The 16,107-nt window shown below is 41.7% G+C and overlaps 1 protein-coding gene across 1 annotated transcript in view; it reads right to left on the reverse strand.

The window, feature by feature from the left end:
- Window positions 1-16,107, reverse strand: part of ptpro (protein tyrosine phosphatase receptor type O) — a 139,795-nt gene that overhangs the window by 101,258 nt on the left and 22,430 nt on the right. Inside the window, exons 2-3 of the mRNA XM_041203103.1 lie at window positions 9,083-9,362; window positions 1,691-1,852 (exon numbers count right to left, since the gene is read on the reverse strand). Coding sequence (XP_041059037.1) covers window positions 1,691-1,852; window positions 9,083-9,362 — 442 coding nt within the window. The remainder of the gene's footprint in view (window positions 1-1,690; window positions 1,853-9,082; window positions 9,363-16,107) is intronic.

The following is a 16,107-nucleotide window of genomic DNA, read 5'->3' on the forward strand; positions in this document are numbered from 1 at the left end:
AATTTATGAAAAATTAAAGATTGCCAGATCTACCTAGTAAAGCTTAAGGAAGAGATCTGTGGTGGAATCCTCGCAGAGGGAGAGAGAGAGAGACCTGGAAGTCTGTAAGTGCCAGACTGGGAGGTGAGGAGGATCGGAGTGAATCCTTGAGGGCTGAAACACACATTGGTTTGGTTCCAGGAGAAGTGAATGACAGCCAAGAAACTGTAACATTAAATAGGAGCTCTCATTTGAAATTAAAAGTAGAACAAGAGGGAGAGTTCTGTTCAGAAGTTTGGTTTCAAGGTATAATGTTTAAGAGATATACTGTTAAGTTAATAGTGCTTGTTCTTTTCTCTTGCCTGTAAAAGATTTTCCATTTAAAACGTGAAATCTTGTTGCGTGATCTTTTCAGCTAACTGGGAATTTGAATTTCTTTTTAAAAATTACTGATCTACACTGAGATCATAGCACCTTAACAAAAACAGAGTTACCTGGAAACACTCAGCAGGTCTGGCAGCATCGGCGGAGAAGAAAAGAGTTGACGTTTCGAGTCCTCATGACCCTTCGACAGTTCTGCTGAGTTTTTCCAGGTAATTCTGTTTTTGTTTTGGATTTCCAGCATCCGCAGTTTTTTTGTTTTTATCTCATAGCACCTTGTTGTGCCTGTACCAGCTCTTTGAAAGAGCTATCCAATTACTCCCAAATGCCAGCCTTCTTCTCATCTCCCTGCAAATCTATCCTCTTGCAACTTATTTTTCAACTCACTCACCTACTTTGATCCATTTTTCCCACATCATAGGCTGAACTTTTACAGGGCGCCATGGTCACCAAAACTCCTGTCTAAATAGTCAGTGGGACTCCATCACAAGAAGAATGGCTGCTCTGCTGTGATTTAACAGTCAATTGGCTGTTAATAGGTTGGAGGCAGGATTTCTGCTCCTCAGGGAATGGAGGTCCCACCTCAGACAGATGCTGGCCAACTGGATGTCTGGCAGCTCTGTAGTCCCAGCAGTGCCAGGCAGAATTGCTGGCACTACAGACAGTCCCTAATGGAGACTGTCACTGGAGCTGGGCACTGAGCTAAGTGTTGGGGGCGGGGGGATTTAAACGGGGTTAGGCTGGTGGGTCCCAGTGTGGGTTGGGGGTGGGGGCGGACTGGATTTGAGGGGTCGGTGAGGGGGGAAATATCAAGCGGTAAGTGTGATCTTGGGAGGGGTGGAGGTACCTCTGTTGGTCACAGGTTGCTCACAAAGGAGGTTCTCTCCCTGCTTGCTCACACCAGCCAGCATAGCTAAAGCTGCCGGTTTACCCCATGACGTGGTCTCCCTCTACCTAGGGTAAAATAGCAGCTGAGCCAGGATGAGGCCCTTAAGTGGCCATTAACTGGCCAGTAATTGGTCCTAGTCCGGGAGGGCTGCCCGATACTTTCACCGTCCCCGAAAAATTTCATACAGGTTGAGGCCGGGCAGGGTAGGTGGTGGGAATTTACTTGCTGGACTTTAGGAGCCCTCCCCCTCAGCTTCAAACCCATCGGATGGGAGAGAAAAATCCAGCCCCATGAAATACACTGGGAGGTATTGGTCCACCAAGAGTTAGCCATTCAAGTACAATATGTTCCAATATATTTTTGGATCAAAATCTACAATTAACTCAAGAAAATTCTTTTATCCATTATAAATACAATGACGGAAATCAGATATTTTCTTACCTTTATGGAGTGATGATCGATAGTAATTGCCTTCAAAGTAGCTTAATTTTAATCTTGAGAAAAAATTGGTAGTCTGTTTTGGGTATTGAATGTCAAACAAGACTCCAGTTTGCGGGGATTGCTTGTAGTCATATATAGCCACACTGTTGACTGGGAGTGGTTCTAGCAAAAACAGAGGAAGCGCTAGTTACAGTTAAACTATTATAACACATGAGTGAATGAGTAGCAAAGTAGCTCCAATGAAGATAAATTGCATCAAGGGAGCAGCTCTTAAATCAACTTTCATGTAACTGCCATAAGGATTCCAGAAAAGCTTTTTATTATGAGGGACACCTAATGGAACAGGCTTATGGTAAAAAACCAATCACTACTGAATTCATTTGCAGATATAAATCACCTTCAAAACACTCAACCTCTACCACCTAGAGCAACAAGATCTGCAGATACATGAGAACACCATCATCTGCAAGATCCCTCTCCAAGCCACACATCACCTCTTGGAAATATATTGCTGTTCCTTCACTGTCGCTGTGTCAAAATTTTAGAATTCCTTCCCTAACAGCACTACTGGTGTCCCTCAACCACATGAGCCACAACAGTTTATGAAGGCAACCTTCTCGGAGGCAATTAGGGGAGGCAAGAAATGCTGGCTTGCCAGTGACCTTTCATTTTTAATTGTTGTTGGAAGCAGGTATGATGCTGCAGGGAATGGAAGTTCAAGGCCTATATGTATATTACTTAAACACATGCAAATGAGGTTAATTTCTGGCTAATCAAATGAAGGGCAGGTTTTGAAGACTGCGGCGGTGGGCCTGTCCACTGACTGGAGAGCCGGTGGCAAACCTTCCGCAGCCATATCCGGGAGCCCTGTTGGGATCAGGTCTCAATTAGGCAGCCTGCTGACTACCATCAGCGTTCCCAGCTCAACCACTGGGGATTTCTCCTCCGCCAAATTTTCTGGTGTTGGACAAACGTCCGTTCTCTGATAGCTGCCGGCTAATTAGTAGCCAGCAGCTCTCCAGCGCTGGCAGCGCCACTGGGAGCAATGGCCATTGCTAGCACTGCAGGATGCCCGAGGATGAAGATCATTGTTGGATCTGCTGAATGAAGGTGAGTGCGGCAAGATCACTGGGGTGGCCAACCTCATTCCTTCTTGCCCCAGACTTAATTGGGAGGAGTAGGGAAGGCAATGGGATCTCCGCCCCTCACTTTCCCACTACATTACATGCTCCCCAGCACATATCCAAGTGGGGAATATTAAATTCTGCCCTTATACTTTATATTTAAACCAACATATAAACACAAATTGATTAAGGGATGCATGTTGAAATGTGATTTCACACTGGTGACTTCTTTTATGCTGCCTACTCACAAAATTCATCATGAATTGCTCTAATAAACTCATCATTAATGGAGGTGGACACGAAGGAGCAAGAGGATAAAGGAGACCAAAGCAGCACAGAATAACAATTAATTGCTGTTAAGTTCATCTTTTCCTGTGCTTCCTCTGAAGGTTCCCATGTTTATAAAGTTCAGAACACAGACAGCGACTATGAACAGGAACAACCCTGGCAAACTTATTCAGATATTCAGATTATCCCACACAATAACCTGCGAAGAGGGATTGGTGAATCAGCCATGATCTAGTTGATTGGTAGAGCAGGCTCGAGGGAAGAAAGGCTTTCTCCTGCTCCTATTTCCAATGTTCCAATGTTGACACATGTAGTCGAGATATATTGTTTGAACATTGATACCAGTCCAGACAGTCCTAGCGTGTTTCCACCAGGTTTCTTATGCCATTAAGGGTTGAGAAAAATTACAAATGGTTGAAGTACAGGATGTTTAGGATGTTACATTCCCATGGGAAAGGTACTGAGCAGAGTTTAACTTGCTTAAAATAAATGGGCTAAGTGCTCGGTGTAAAACTCAGGCTCATTAATCTCTTAATTAGGCAGCCATTACCTTTATTATTACCTTCAGCATCTCATTGGAGTTTTTGATCAGACTATGTCAGGTACAAACGAGGAATGGCTCAATACACTATAATCAGGTTTAAAGATAAATGTTAGGGAGAGGATAGAAACACTACTTTTATACTGAGCTGTTATAAAGTACCAAAAGCAAGTGTTTCATTTTCTTTTTTTTACTCTTTTTGCTAAATAAGAGTTCTTTTCCCCACAAAGCAGGTTTGAAAATATTGAATATAATGATGGGCATGATTATTTAGCATATAATAGAAAATTTGAGCCAATAAACAGATCACCGGTGGTGGTGCTCAAAGAGGGGTCAGTGGTTACAGTGTTATAGAGGGCACATTTTCTGGAATGTGCACATTTCAACAGATGATTAAGACATAAAAAGACTGGATCAGAATCAAACAGATAAATGTTTTTCCAATTGGTTTCAAGAACATATTCAAGAAAGTTTCCTGTCCTATTGCAGGTAAATAAATATATTTGATCCCTTGCATACCAATAAATACATCTCTGTGTATAAGATGAGGGAACAACTCTTAACTGGAGTAGTGTGCGCAGTTCTAGTCCACCACACTATAGGAAGGGTGTGATTGCACTGGAGAAGGAGCAGAGGAGATTCACCAGGATGTTGTCTGGGCTGGAGCATTTCAGCTATGAAGAGAGATTGGATAAGCTGGGGTTGTTTTCCTTAGAGCAGAAAAGGCTGAAGGGGGACCTGCCAGAGGTATGCAAAATTACGAGGGGAATAGATAAGGTAGATAGGAAGAAACTTTTCCCTTTAGCAGAGGTGTCAATAACCGGGGGCATAGATTTAAGGTAAAGGACAGGAGGTTTAGATGGGATTTGAGGAAAAGTTTTTTCACCCAGAGGGTGGTTGGAATTTGGAATATACTACCTGAGGGGATGGTAGAGGCAGAAACCCTCACAACATTGAGGAATTACTTAGATGAGCACTTGAAATGCTATAGCATACAGGGCTACAGGCTAAGAGCTGGAAAATAGGATTAGAATAGATAGGTGCTTGAGGGCCGGCACAGACATGATGGGCCGAAGGGCCTGCTTCTGTGCTGTGTAACTCGGACTCTATGACTAACTTTGTTACCTTGGCCCCCAAAAAATCTTTCAGGGGTGTGGCTGGGTGAGTCACATCCCAGTTTAAGCACTGGGCTATTTAACCATAGCTGACAGGCTTCACACCTTTCCGATTGGTTAGAAACTCTTTATTCTGGATGGTAACTCTCCCAATCAAACTTTTTAAGGAAGCTCTCATTGGCCTCATTGCTGTAAAGCTCCATCTTTTGACTGAATCCCAGGAGTAATTTGCCACTTTCTCGTGCTACTTTTTATCATGTCACCTGTTGCATTTCTACTCTCTGTTTTCTCCTTAACAAGTACGCAGACTCTGTTGATTGTTATTTGATGCTCAGAGTGCCAGGTTACCTAGTTTGGTCATTTCTCCTATCTCACTGCTGCTTTCCTCCTGGCAATGTCACAGACATAGAGTTTCAAATGTTCACTTGATAACTGTTACTAATGAACAGAATACCTTACTTAAATGCCAAGATCTCTAGGCTTATGAATCACAATCTTAATTTTTAGATCCTTTAAATCAGATAGTCCACAGGAGCCCAGGTTAACCCACCTCCTCAGTCTGGGATTTAATTGCTACCACCTCACAACACTTCATTGTCTCTCCTCTTCAAGATTTTCTTTTGCTCTCTTTTCAGGCTTCAGATACCAGCCTGTAACTAGCTACAACATCCAAGAGTAGCTCAGGGTCTCTTAACTAAACATTTCCTTGTACCTGGCAACTGGGGAAATCAGAGGGGTGAGCCTACATCTGCCACTCTTGTGCTACAGCTGTATTCAAAGAGATGTTTTCTTGGTAGGCAGTTTTTCTGTATAGCACAAACTAAAAAACCTGCAAAATTAAATATTGGACGCCTTCTTAAAACACAACATTGGAATTTAAAAGTGTGGAAAATAGTTGTGCAATTGATAAAGGTTATAATCCAACAAGGATTACCAGGTGTTGCTACTTCAAGGTTTGGCACATGTTCAGCTAGAGATGCTTCATTCAGTAAAGCAGGTAACATAGCCTCAGACTTGACAGCTGCTAGAGAGAAGTCACATATTCTGAAGTGGCAGTTGCTTAAATTAGCATGGAGTCTTTATCTGCCGAATCTATTGGACAAATATTGGCTTGAATGATTTACTATACTTTTCTTCCACTTCAATTTAGAAGCTACAAAAAGGAACTCAAGGGATGGTGGCAAGGCATTGAGGTTAGATTAAGGAACTCCTTGTTGGATTATAACCTTTATCAACTGCACAATTATTTTCCTCACTTGAAAATTCCAATCTCCTTGAGACAAAGCCCAACCTTTCATTAGTCGTTTTGTTGCCTGTGCACCATTGGCAGGTAGTGGGCTAATGTTACCAGACTAGTAATTCAGGGGCCCAGGCTAATGCTCTGGGGATAAGGGTTCAAATCCCAGCATGGTAGCTGGGGGATTTAAATTCAATTAATAAATCTGGAATACAAAGCTAGCCTCAGTAATGGTGACCATGACAACTACCATAACTGTAACAATAATTAAATTGCTATATTTATTCACTCTCACTCACTTTTCCAGAACTGCTTCATCCAATTCAGGGTCACAGGGAGTTGGAGCCTATCCCAACAGGCACTAGGCAGGGTACACCCAGGATGGGACGCTCCATCACAGGACACACACTCACACAGACCGGGAGACAATTTACCATAGGCAATCCACCTAACCAGTACATCTTTGGACAGTGAGAGGAAACTGGAGCACCTGGGCAAAACCCATGCAGACACAGGGAGAATGTGCAAACTCCACACAGACAACACCTGAGGTCAGGATTGAACACAGGTCCCTGGAGTTGTGAGGCAGCAGTGCTAACCACTGTGCCACCTGCTATACTTATATTAAATAATTATTTAATGATTATATTAATAAAATAATTATCACAACCTGGAATTGAAAGCTAGCCTCAGTCATGGTGACTGAAACTATCATTGATTGTTTAAAAACCCATCTGGTTCATTAATGTCATTTAGAGAAGGAAATCTGCCATCCATACCTGGTCTGGCCTACATGTAACTTCAGAAGCACAGCAATGTGATTGACTCTTAACTGCCCTCTGAAATGACCGAGCAAACCACTCAGCTCAAGGGGAATTAGGGATGGGTAACAAATACTGGCCTTGACAGTGATGTCCACATCCCATGAATGAGTAAAAGGGAAATAAAAGACAACACGGTCTTGGTCCTTTATCAACACTAACCTGAGGTCAGCTTCTATGGAGGAACATTAGAGCAGTCTGGGAAGGCTTACCTTAATTTTGTTTCCTCATTTTCCTGCCTGATTTCATGTGGGGAATCTCCTACCATTAATGACACAAGATCAAGATCAAAACTGTTCAGACATTAATCCACTGTGGCATCATTTAGTGAAATTTCACTGGTTAAGTAAATTCCTAAATCTGGCCCTTGTTTTTCCTTTACCTTGATGATTGACAATATGACTTGATAAACCTCTGGAGCAATTACCCATTTAAGCAATCCCATAAAAAGTAACTGTCAACATTCTATTTAGTTTTCTTCAAACAGATAATTGTCTTTGCATTTAATAGAAAACTATTACTTATTCAATACATCCTGATAAACTCTTTAGACAAGAGATTACTTTGTGCAATGTTAATATAAAGTTGCTGGTTGACTCATATAGCACTCAACTGGTCTGTTTTGATAGAGGTATTAGCTGTTATTTTAACTGTAACAGTTTTAATGTGATAATGTAATAACTAACTAAAGAAAAGTGTTTGTTCCTCCCATTGACACTTGTTGCACAAAATGCTCCAATGGTTCCACATATTAAATTATTAATAGAAGAATGAATGCTTTAATCAGGCCAAAAAATGTGCTCTAATGCTGTAGGCCTAACTGCGAGTGTGGCTTCCCCATTGGGAATTGGGAATTGTGAAATCACCCCAATAGTACACATGACAAACTATCCTATGAATTTGTTGTCTCTAAGTGGAAGCAGCAGCTAATTTATGAATAAGCTTAATTAAATATTGATTAAACCTTTCTATACTGATCTAGTGACTAGTTATTGAAACATCAAACCACATGAAGGAAACTTCAACAGTAAATGTGTTCATTGATCATTACATGATGCCAACACATCAATATTCCCAAATGTGCTAAAATTTCAAAATAAATGTTAACAAATATATTTGTTATACAGACTAGTTGATAAATCATCAATGTTGCATAATTTGGAGTTGAATATCATTTTTTTCCAGTTCTTTGTCCAAATTTGTTGAAGGAAACACAATAATGTCAATTTCAACAAGCCTGTGTTGAGGCTTCTGAGGCACTTTCCTATACATTACCTACAGGAAATATGCAATCTAAGTGAAACTTAGTAAAATAAAGCTAAACTTGATCAGGCAATCACAGGTTGAACCTTCCCTTCAATATATTCCTATATAGAATTTTCATGTAATTTGACAAATATGCATAATGAAGCTTGTCTGAAAGCCCAGGCATCCATTGCTCTCTTGAACCAGCTGTACCTCAGGGAAAACATTGCTTGATGACCATTCTTTCTCTCTTATCTATTCTGTCAATTGCACAATATTTATTTACACAAGATAAAGTGGTTTCAAGCACTTGCAGTTTATCCTACTGATTGACAACTTATAGGGCTGTAGTAAAATCAATTTTCATGAATGAATGAATGACTGTTTTTCAAAGGTTTTTCACATGCTATTGTTACTAGAGTGTTCAGTGGTTCTGTACAGAATGTATGCTTGGTGAATGGGCATGGAAGTGCTATAGGTTGGCATGAAGGTGGAGGGGCCATCGGGGATGGGTGGGGGGCTTAGGTTGGCATAGTGGGTATAAGGGGCCATGGGGCTGTGGGTGGAGTCCATGAGGTGGTGTGGGTTGACATGGATGGGCATGGGGAGTGTTTGGGGTGAGGGCTGTTCTTTGTTTGATTGATTTTACTATAACTGGGACAAAGTCCCAGAGCGCCAAGACAGACTTTTTAAGCAGCCTGTCTTGGCACTTGGCAGCCCCTGTGGCTGCCTCCGAGCTCTTTCCAGTGTTGGCGTACTGGAATTCAGTTACCTCCCACTCCCCTGGAATGTAAGTCCCACCTTTACGGTCATTTTCTCCTGAGGCAGGCATGCTGAGTCAGGAAATTTCCCAACTTCTCACTACCAGCCTCAAAGTTGAAAATCCAGCCCCACGTTTCACTCTTGTGGGTTAGAACACCATATTAGGCTCCCAAAGAGATGACCCATTCCTAGGTATCCATTATTATATATTTAACTTCCTGACAAGTATCATAAACAACAAAATAAAAGAGTTGCTTACTTGTTAGTACAGCAACTAAATGTACCGGCTTAACAGTTGATTTTGAGCTTCCAGTCAGGAGGGTCACTAAGTAGTAGATCCCATGGTAAGAAGCATTGAAGACCACAGGAGGAGGGAGTGTACTGTTGAAGTCTTTGAACTGGAGTTTATAATTGGTCAGGTTAACAGACTGTGTTATTTTCACATAGTACAGAGAGGATCCATTAGTCACGTCAGATGGTTGGAGTGACACTATGATTTTGTTGTCATCACTAACTGTGGCAGAGATCGCAGCAGCACTCTGGGGAGAGGGGACAAAAGAACAAGCATTCAGAATAAAATTCTTCAAATGGTGTATTTCACACAAACGTACAGTATGGTCGGATTAAATAGTCAAAGGAATATCACCCGTCTGTAGAAATAATTAGGACCTGAAAAAAGAAAATATTTATTCAGCTGTGATCACATTTAACACGCGTGCAGGGAAAAATAGATCAGAAAAATATTTGTTAGGTAATGCCCAGTTATACACATGTCAGATGGATTCAAAGAACTGGAAAATTCAGGTCATGGGCAAGGGACAGATTCGTGTATGCTGGAACAGATCATTACAGTGGAATTATATTTCAATATGGATTTCTTCCCTAAATAAAAACCATTTGCTTCCTTTTCAACAGCAACTATCTTTTTGAGTTCAAAAATACTGGGCTTATTAAGATAAACATAAACCGTCTGCTGATTAGATTTTTAAAAACATATATAAAAGAGAGTAGATTTTAAAAGTACAATATTGAAAGTCTACAAGGGAAGTGTGCAGTGTTCTCTCCTGTTATACTTGAAGTGATATCAGGCCTGATTTTAATTCTGAGCAAGTTGATAGGTTTTGAGTGAGTTAAAATCTCACCCATTGTACCTGGGATTTTAGATAATGAAACCTACTAGAGATAAACAGACATTTCCAGTGATGATATTTTCAGATGCACATTATTTCCCACATATATCCAGAATCTGTAAACACAGAAATGTATTATAATGCGATGTAATAAGTAGAATAAAACAGTATACAAAAAGCTTTTCACAGAATCACAGGATTGTTACAGCACAGAAGGAGGCCATTTGGCCCATCGTGTCTGCACCAACTCTCCGAATGAGCAAAAACAGAAAATGCTGGAAAAACTCAGCAGGTCAGGTCTTTTATCTCTGAATGAGCAACTCACCTAGTGCCATTCCCCCGCCTTGTCCCCGTAACTCAGCATTCTTTCTTTTCAGATAACAGTCTTAATTCTCTTTTGAATGCTTCAAAGGAATTTGCCTCCACCGCATTCTCTGGCAGTGCATTCCAAATCCTAACCACTTGCTGCGTCAAAAAGTTTGTCCTCATATTGCTTTTGCTTATTTTACTAATTACTTTAAATCTGTGCCTCCTTGTTCTCAATCCTTTCATGAGCGGGAACAATTTCTCCCTATCCAGTATGTCCTTTGCATATCAATATATTCGATTGCAATGCAATGATATAGGCGCTGCCTTCATACCTGTAGAAGTAACTGAAACATTACATTTCAAAATACACATTGAGGTACATTTCATGAGGTGATGCTACAGTACGGATGATGCAAGGGTTAGCTGTAGAGATCGGTGTGCCTCATTTATGGCACTTCCAAATTTTGGTCATTAATTTTAATAACTACACAAGCAGGAGTGGCACATATCAGGGGCACTGAGCTCCACACCTGATTTTCCAATCCACACTTTCCAGCAATACTCTACACCATGAGCTTCATCTCAAAGAATCCGAAATCTTCATAATAGATAAATGGAAAAAAAAACAAGCATGTTCAGGCACCAATAATTGCTTCTTTGTACCTAACTGAAAATTATAGTGACAAATTCAATCTTATGACAGATGAATGTAGAGAGGCACTTATGTTAATGATTTAAAAAATTCCCAAGTCTTATCTTTTAAAAAATGGAAGTGAGCCTACTTAAAGCTGTATGTTCTTGTGTTTTTTGCTACAATTTGTAAATGGAGATACCAATGGTAAGAAATTAGAGGGTAAATTCATCCAACCTGCGCTCCCAGTGAAGAATCATGTTCAAGTGGAATGTGGGTCAGGGATGTAGCTCCATCTCTAACCAATAAAGTATTTGAGTTTGACCCCTCACTGGATGTTCAGGACTGGTGAACATACTATGACCATTTGTAGAATCTTTCAATTCTAATGAATGAGCGAGTCAGGGGTAAGTCAGAAGTTGAGGACTCAATAGTTTGCATTTCAGGATTCTGATAATCCAGTGAATCAGTAGTCCAGCTATAGAAATATATATCATAGCCATGGGTCATTTGATTGTGTCTCAATCCCCACTGCTTGGGCACAGTGCAGTGTACTCAAGGCCTTAAGGATGAAGAAGAAATACTTCATTTGTTCAGGAAGGAGAACTGAAGCTGTGTTAGGACTGTCAAAAAATTAAAGATACAACAAAATTAATCGTGAGTATTGTATTAATCAAATATTTTATAATTTGCATATTATATCTATTTATCCATAAACAGTAACTGTGTAATGGTACATACAATGATAAACATCCCTAAGGATTTAAAATCATGTACTTGTTATGCAACATTTGCTTTATTCGGAGCTATGAACCCAGTGGCGCCAAAAAAGTAGAGTCCTAAGAATGCTGACTATTGATTCACGGACAAGGTATCGCTGTCCAGCATGGCAATGGAGTGATGGAAGAATATTTCTGCTGTGGAAGAACAGCCCTGCCAAATATGCAAAGGTGACGTAAAGTGTGACAAATATGTGAGAGTCACATTTTCTACACACTCAAGCTGTGACTGAATGCCCAAGGTAGATGTGTAACAAAGAAGGGTACAGAAAGGTATGTCAGGAATATTACTGTAAAGTAGATGCACTGGCCCATTATGGGCATAAATGGAAGTTGTAGTCATTTTTGGGAATAATAGTGCAGTGGTTATGTTACTGAACTAGTAATCCAGAGGCCTGGCAATAATGATCTGAAGACATGAACCAAAATCCCAACATGACAACTAGGGAATTTAAATTGAGTTAATTAAATAAATCAGGAATAAAAAACTAGTTGTATCAGCTATGTGACCATGAAACTATTGGATTGTCATCTGGTTCACGAGTGCCCTTTAGGGAAGGAAATCTGCCATCCTTCTGGTTTGGCCTAAATGTGACTCCTGGCCCACAGCAATGTGACTGTCTCTTAACTGTGCTCTGAAATGGCCTAGCAAGCCACTTGGTTGTGTTAAATCACTACAAAAATGTCTAACCACTGTTGGTGTACCTACACCACATGGGCTATAATGGCTCAAGAAGTTGGCTCACCACAAATATCTCACAGACAATTAGGGATGGGCAACAAATGCTGGCCTTGATAGCAATGCCCTCATCCCACTAATGAATATTAAATAAATAAGAAATGTTGTATGATGCAGACCAACGTTAACAAGAATGGAGCAAATAGATTATGGGCAGAATTTTTTGGATGGTGGGGCCTTGTTTCCCACCATCTGAAGAGTCAGCGGGGAACACACCTCTGCAGACACCCATTGCCCCGCAGCCAATTTATGTTTTAACATGTGTTAATTGGTTGCGGGTGGGCCTTAAGCCCCTCACTTGGGAGGATTCTCACCTTAGGGAGGTGCTGGCCAATCTGATCGGCCAGCAGCTCTCCAGTGGACACAAAATGAAGTTCAAGAAGATGTCGGAGACTAAGTCTGGGAACCGGAGACCCAGGTAAGTTCAGGGGGTCCCAGGGTGGGGAGGGTGGGGAAAGCCTGAGGTGGGGGATGACACGATTGGGGTCTTTGGGGAGAGGCTGGAGGGGATGATGTTCCGGAGGCCACCAGACATTAAGGAGGGGATGCCCAATGTTAGAAGGAGGCTTCTGATGGAGGCGCCCCCACCTCCTCCTTCCTGCCCAGGATGTAACTTTGATGTATTTCGGACTTCCCCCATGGAGGTTCAACCTTCCCGCCAGCCTAAAAATTGAGGTTGGGCGGGAAACAGCACCTAACTGGCCATTAATTGGCCACTTTAATTGGCCACTTAAGGGCCCCAAACGGAGCAAGGGTGGGTTTTTTTTTCTTCTCCGCCGATGCTGCCAGACCTGCTGAGTTTTTCCAGGTAATTCTGTTTTTGTTTTTGTTTTGGATTTCCAGCATCCGCAGTTTTTTTGTTTTTATCAAGGGTGGGCTTCCCGTCCAAGGCCTTGCACTTTGTGCAAAATCACTGTGTGGTCAGGGCAGGCGGGAACACAAAGGGAATCTCCATCCTTTCAACTTCACACACACACACACACACACACACACACAAACACACACAGACACACACACACTGACACAGACACACACACGCACACGCACACAGACACAGACACACACACACTGACACACACACACACATGCACACGCACACACACGCACACACTGACACATACACACACGCACACGCACACACACACACAGACACACACACACAGACACACATACACACACACTGACACACCACACACGCACACGCACACACACACAGACACACACACACAGACACACATACACACACACGCACATGTACACGCACACACACACTGACACACACACACACACGCACACACTGACACACTGACACACACACACACACAGACACACACACACACTGACACACACACACACACAAACACGCACACGCACACACACGCACACGCACACACACACACTGACACACACACACACTGACACACACACACACACACACAGACACACACACTGACACACACACACACTGACACACACACACACACACACTGACACACACACAGACACTGACACACACACACACACAAATACACACACACACACAGACACACACACACACACTGACACACACACACACACACACACAGACACACACACACAAACACACTCACACACACACACCCCCCCACCCCCCCTCCCCCCCTAAAAACCCGCCGGCGGGTGAGTGTAAAATTCAGGCCTATGAGAAGTGAAAATAGGCAAGTTATGTCAATGACATTAGAGATGCCACGGCGGGAACAGTAAATGCAGTTTTAGAATGAAATGATAGTGTCTCAATCCCCCTTGCTCGTATGTTTAGAGCACAATATGGTTGACTTAAGACTTCAAGGAACTCACTCTCTAGATGAGGAAGCAATGAGTTATTTGTTCAGGAGGGAGAATTTAGAATTAGGGTGGCTAACCCAGAACTCAAAAACAGCAAAAACTGGGAAATAAGAATACTGGTCCGCACTGGTCTTGTATACCTTAAAATGGAACACCAGTAAAACTGGGAAATAAGAGTACTGGTCTGAACTGTTTTTTCCTTCTGGGAAACTGGAGGGAGGAGTGTAATTAGGGACATTTTTGAGTGCCGAGCAAGGTGGGCTGTGACCTTGGACCTCATTGACTCTTGACCTGTTGTTCCAGCTTTCAGCTCTCTAAATGCTGCCTCTTCACCCATGTCCAGATGTGGTAATTTCCCCTGCCCCGATCCCACATTCACTTTATTTCTAAAACAAATCATGGTTAAAGCTCGGGGCGGTGGTTATTCAATGTGGAATTGGGAACCAACTGTTTGGTTGGTCCTAGCACCCAACAGATTACTTTCCGACTGGATGCTACCAGTTGGTACTTTTGTCACGACAGAGAGCAACAAGAGAGAGTAGGCACAGCCTCTGAAAGCATTGAATAAACTCAAACAGCTCTGACCTGAGTGAAGCACTCATTTTTCCAATTCAACTTCACGACTCTAACGAGTTCAATTGGCCTTTTACTGCATTTTGCAAGCAGTTTTACACAATTTTGAGTGATTTAGAACATTCACAATATTAATGTGAATGAATCTTCCCCTGATAATTTATTAATCTTTTGTTGTGTTTATTTTTTGGCCAAGATTAAATTTGGGGGCCAGAACACCAGTGTTATCATACGGTAAAGAAGTTTCAGAGGATTTTATTTGTAAAACAGCGACTAACTCAACCAATAGACCTCTAGTTATGTCCAACATTATGCTTAACTTACATGCATAGCATTGTTGCTTTGATATGGAATTTATACATTGGCATAAATAAATCTAGGTTGTTCCTGCAACTTGGCACAATGGAGAAGCTGTGAAGATTCCACAAGATCATGGAACATGTGCAGTACATTTGTGGAACTGTCCCAAAAAGCAAGGGAAAAATGAGAAGTAATTTCAGACACACAGAGATAACAAACAACCTTTTAAATTAATTTATAAATAACCTCGTTAAAATCAGATGGCATTAATAATGCATCTACCAAGTGAATCCTGGTCGGATGAATGAATCCTAAATTCCGTTAGTTCATATATCTCTTACAGAGTTGACTGCTAAAAGTCTGACTGCTAAAGGTCTGGCTGAGAAATGATCAACTCATTGTTCAGATTGCCGGACTTATTTCCTCAGCAATTTAGACCCGAGATTAGGACTCTTACTATACCCTCTTTCAGCTTGGCCTAAATAGCCAAGTGGTTATGGTACTGGGCTTGCAACCCCAAGATCAAGAGTTCAAATCTCACAATGGCAAACTATGAAACAATGTAACTTCATCTGAAACAGATGGAAATGTGTTTGTACTCAAAAGAGTTACCATCTTTCAGCCTCTTGGCATACTGATTTATTGCCTAACCAGGAGAAAATGCAGCAATGTCCTGAATACGAAGAAAAATGAGATAAATTACTAAAACACAGTGGGCAAGAGATTGGAATCATTTGTGCATTTTTGGGAGTATTATGAGTGATCTTACAAGCTCCAAAATGGCGTCTTTGGCACTGCACATGCTTTTGGGATGAACCATGACAGATGTCGTATTGGTGAGGGTGTTAGCACGTACAGTGAATGGCCACTTCAGTTTGCAGAGCAGCCAGGTCGTGATGTCAATCAGTTTACAATACACCCTCAACATCATGGGTGCTATTTTGGAGGCAACTCCTCAGCCATGTGCTTTCTTAACAGCTGTACATCCATTCAGCAGCA

Source organism: Carcharodon carcharias, chromosome 13 (genome assembly GCF_017639515.1).
Source record: "Carcharodon carcharias isolate sCarCar2 chromosome 13, sCarCar2.pri, whole genome shotgun sequence".
Classification (NCBI taxonomy): Eukaryota; Metazoa; Chordata; class Chondrichthyes; order Lamniformes; family Lamnidae; genus Carcharodon; species Carcharodon carcharias.